Here is a 4,683-nt window from a genome sequence, read left to right on the forward strand (position 1 = left end):
ACAAATTATTTTTAAATTATTTTTTTTAAATCATGTATAATTATTTTTTATTGACTGATCATTTAAAAAATCAATTTGGTTGTTAACTAGAATTCAGATAATTGTGTATGAATTTTAAATGATTTGGTTGTTAATAGAAATGATTTTTTTAAATGATCAGTCAATAAAAAATAATGGTATATGATTTTAAAAAATAATTTAAAAATCAACAAAATTTTATTATAATTTATAATTTGATGTCATTACATATACTAATAGACATTCATATTTTATTATAAAAAAAGAAATTAAATAAATAGTGTTTGATTAAACAGAAATAATGATTTTTTTATTGTTTCACATTAAAATATATTTTTTCCCTATGTTGATAGCTTAAAAATTATATAACAAAAATAGACACTTACCAGTGTAATATAGTTCTCCCAACATTTTGTCGCAATCATTATAGATTTTTTCAAATTATAATAATTAGTTACAATCTACTATTAACGTTTGAATATATTTGTTGCATTTTTTTACTCTTTCGGGGAATACATTTTTTATTTTTATCTTTCAGGATGCATTTATGAGCGGAGCGAGAAGATGAAAAGTCAAAAAAATATTATATGACAAATATGCTCATATGCTGGCAATTAGAGATGGTCACGTTGACAATCATTTCGGTGACAAATTCGTCCCTCTGTGTCATATATGCTATTTTATTAATGGTGACATAATGAAGTTAATGGCCGGATATATTTATTGTACTTTTGACACTTTGGAGAACTAAATTTGTATTTATCATTTAAGGACAAAAATAATTATTTATCCTTTTTTTTAACTTCATCTAAATTTAAAATTAATTGTAACCGCATCGAATTCTTGGTAATTTTACAAGTCATTCCATTGAGCAATCATTTTGTCAACATATAGGGTATATGCAAAAGAATTAGCTGATAGGGACTGATAAAAAATTTCTCTACCCTTTTTCTTTTTCATTCTTTACACACCTTTTCAAACACAGTTAGTCATAACAACAACTCAGCCCATAGTACAAAGACTAAAAGAAAAAAGCGAAACAAAAAACCACCCTCTAAATTGGCAAGAAGACCATTCCAATGTCATGACTATCATAATAGTCTTCTTGTACTCAAAATATGTTGCTTTTACATGAGCATCATCCAATTGAAGTATCTATTCCTCTATTTCTCACGTATATGTACATTATCATCGACCACATTCTCTGAATTTCAAGCAACGCAAGTTGGTAACAAGCAACTAGAAAAGAAGCACAACCCTCTCTTCTGCACTCAATAAAATGAGAAAGAAACAAAAATTAGAAAGTGATCAAAACTTTATCGAAAGATGCAAAGAGTTGAAAAATTGTAAAATCAAAGTAAACAAATTAGACCAACAAAAAATCCTAGTTGCAAGTTAAAAAAGTAAAAGGGTGTGTGGGGGGTTTGACCTTTTTAGCTTTGGCATAAAGAAGCCCCGGTGAGATCTTGTACAAGTCCTCATCAACGGGTTTTGAAGTCGGCCTTGGCAGTGGAGTTGGGCTGGGTGGTTCACTATCCACATCATCACTGATCCAATTCTTCAATTTTGTTTCTTTTTCATGCTGGTCAACCACCTTTGCCTGAAATGTCAAAAACACATCAATTTAAGAACCAAAGTCATTCTTGCTTTGCTTTACATAAAGTTATCTTTGACGCTACGTGTCTCTCTACCCATGAAATCTTATCTAACAAAGTTACTTCATTTAATAAAAATTTCAATACTTTGGTTAGTTTATTGTTGCATCAATCTTTAGTGCACAAGAAATAAAAAACTTGTTACTACCACCGCTCGTGTTAATAATTTCTCATGCTCTTTGACGCGTGGATCATGGAGGTCATTTAATAATTAGGACTTAGGACTTAAGAGGTCCCATTATAAAGTGGGACCAACCATCCATGGAGGAATCAGAGATAAAGGCAAAATTGCTTTCAACACTCACCGTCTAACCCCACATGTATGATTAGGATGTTGAATTTCGTTTTCGTGACCACGTACTTTGATAATTTCATGTTCTTTTCAGGCCCTTCACTTCTTCTTTTTTTTAAAAAAAAAAATATGAAATTAAAATAAGGCGGATAGATGGCTATAATGTTTCTTGAAATAATCATTAGAGTAAATAATCTATGGATGCAAATAGTAACTTTTACAGTCCTTCTAAACATAAATTATTATTATTATATATTATATAGCTAGCTAGTAAACTTTTAGATTTTTACAATAACTAAATCAAAAATCATATACTGAATAGAAATTGAAATCTAATTAATATGGGATACCCTCGATCCTGATTGAATCCCAAGCACAAGTACGGAAATTCAAATAATAATAATAATAGAAAGAAAATCCTTAATTGTTCTTGAATATTGAGACTACAAATATTGATAATTTAGTTCTTAATTTTGTAAACTGACTTTTTCCTTGGTTTTTCAAGGAAAACAAAATACACAATAAACAAAATTAGGTAATTAGAAATGGATCGAGTTCTTGTTGCAGCTTAACATTTTGTTTTCTTTATCCAGACATAATATGTCAAATAAGAAGAGGTTTTGTGACACATGCATACCCTTCTGCGAGGAACAACGATCATGGCGGGTGTGACAACATTATTCTCGTACAAATCCCCTGTAACATAAAGGTCACGTTCCTCAGACTCAGAGTAACTACATCGTAGCAAACCAGCTTGCCTCGCTGACTCGAAGCACTGTGTGAAATGTAGGTTATCGTTCCAATCCCAACTCCCAAAAGCTGGCACCTGGCTCTTCTTGTAGTGGCATTCCTATTACACATACACACAAAAGTAAAAGTAAATAAATAAATAAAAAATTAGAAACCATAAAGGAATCAATATAATTCAAATAACCTAGGATAAATGTAAACAAACCCATTGATGTTGAATCAAAGATGGAAGACAGAAGATTAATTTTAGGTTTTTGTTTTAATCATTTTATATTATCAAACAAATTTTTAAAGATGAGACATTTGTATTGAATATTTTTAAATTAGACATGATAAGTGATTTAGTCTTAATTTTTTTTATATTGCTTAGTAGAAATCAAACATAATATATTAACGAATTGATTGAAAGTTTCTTAGTAGAAACAATGAATTCAACACTGTAATGATTATAAAGTTTAATAATCAAGAATAAACAACAAAACTTATTTGAACTTGAAATTTGATAATAGCTTCATCAAATTAATTGATTATTAGTTTCACAATTACATAAGTCAGTTCTAGCATTAGGAAGACTATGTGACTTAAGATTATGGACAATTAAATTGATTTGAAAATTTTAGAAGCTCTCTATGGGCGAAGAGAGAAGAAGTCGTGATTCAAAGCCCCAACCCTGTTAACATTGTAACATAATACTAACAACCAAGACTGATAAAAAAAAAAGGATATATCAATTAAGAAGATGAGTTAATGAATGTTGAAGACATGAGAAAAAGACTTACTTCCATTGTAGCTGAACTAAGGGAGTAGTGAGGACAGAGTCTCAAAGAATGGTTTGGAAATGGGATGATATCTTTGTTGTGTGTGTGACTGTGTTTGGCTGTGGTTTAAAAAGAGAAGAATGCATGTGGGTTGTGACAGTGTGTGAGGTAGAGAGAGAGAGGGTAAAAGTTTCGGGTGATGGGGTATGAGGTATGGGATCTAAAGCAAGATAAAGTAATTTTAATTGGAAAAAAAACCTGAAAACGAAGTTTCACAGTTTCAGACAGAGGGACAGAGAGGTAAGACGCAAGGTGAGGAGGAGTGGTCGAGAAAGTGAAAAGGAGAGGGCAAGGTAGGTTGCTTTTGTTACGATTCATTTTAAATTTGATCTTCAGCTTTTTAGTTTTTTGACAAGTTCTTCAACTTTTCTTTTCTCGAGGTCAAGTTCTTCAACATTTATATTTAGGTGGTTGGCATATACTTTTCACCGTGATAGTTGTTATAATTAGCATTTCAAATATTTAATTCATGAGCATTTTGGTATTTTAGAAGTTGTATAACTAAATTAATTTCTTATAGAATAAAATTGTCACTAAATTCATTTTTATAAAAGCCTAAAGTTAAGTTTACATATGACACGCATATTTGGATGTTAATTGGTAGAGCTGAATAGTAGTACTTTTTCTTCCTCAAGCAACATATTCTTTTTTTTTTCTTCTTGAGAGTAAATTGCCAAATTAGGCTATGTTTGTTTTCTGTTTGTGTATTCCAAACTCATTTTAAAGAATACATTTAGTTTCATGACATCTTTGATTGCTTTCAAAAGTACGTCCATACATTAAAAATTTCCTAGCTAGAAACTCAATTTTGTAGTAAACTTGAGTTATTTGCAAACATTAATCCAAACATGTACTTAGTCCTTAAATTTGTATCTTGTTCTAATTTTAATATGAAATTAAAGAAAACTCAAACAAGTTTTTTTTAAAAAAATTTGGTTTCATTTAAGTCAGTAAATTAATCCTTTTTTATTTTGATCCCTAAATTATTATTATTATTATTAGTGCTTACGTCTATACATTAAAAATTTCCTAGCTAGAAACTCAATTTTGTAGTAAACTTGAGTTATTTGCAAACATTAATCCAAACATGTACTTAGTCCTTAAATTTGTATCTTGTTCTAATTTTAATATGAAATTAAAGAAAACTCAA

At 29.6% G+C, this 4,683-nt stretch overlaps 1 protein-coding gene across 1 annotated transcript; it reads right to left on the reverse strand.

The window, feature by feature from the left end:
* Positions 1-861: 861 nt before the first annotated feature.
* LOC100808210 (uncharacterized) lies at positions 862-3,875 on the reverse strand. Its single transcript, XM_003552024.5, has 4 exons — positions 3,495-3,875; positions 2,603-2,815; positions 1,448-1,618; positions 862-1,283 (listed from the first exon to the last, which is right to left on the reverse strand). Exons 1-4 carry the CDS (start codon positions 3,498-3,500, stop codon positions 1,230-1,232), a joined length of 444 nt encoding a protein of 147 aa, XP_003552072.1. The 5' UTR covers positions 3,501-3,875; the 3' UTR covers positions 862-1,229.
* Positions 3,876-4,683: the final 808 nt, after the last annotated feature.

The sequence above is a fragment of the Glycine max genome, chromosome 18 (genome assembly GCF_000004515.6).
Source record: "Glycine max cultivar Williams 82 chromosome 18, Glycine_max_v4.0, whole genome shotgun sequence".
NCBI classification, from domain to species: Eukaryota; Viridiplantae; Streptophyta; class Magnoliopsida; order Fabales; family Fabaceae; genus Glycine; species Glycine max.

Bases quoted from the DNA above. Each gene is read 5' to 3' on its own strand.
- LOC100808210 (XM_003552024.5), bottom strand. The intron at 1,619-2,602 runs GTATGCATGTGT...TTGACATTTCAG, and splicing joins TCGTTGTTCCTCGCAGAAGG to GCAAAGGTGGTTGACCAGCA. The intron at 1,284-1,447 runs GTCAAACCCCCC...TATTGAGTGCAG, and splicing joins TTTATGCCAAAGCTAAAAAG to AAGAGAGGGTTGTGCTTCTT.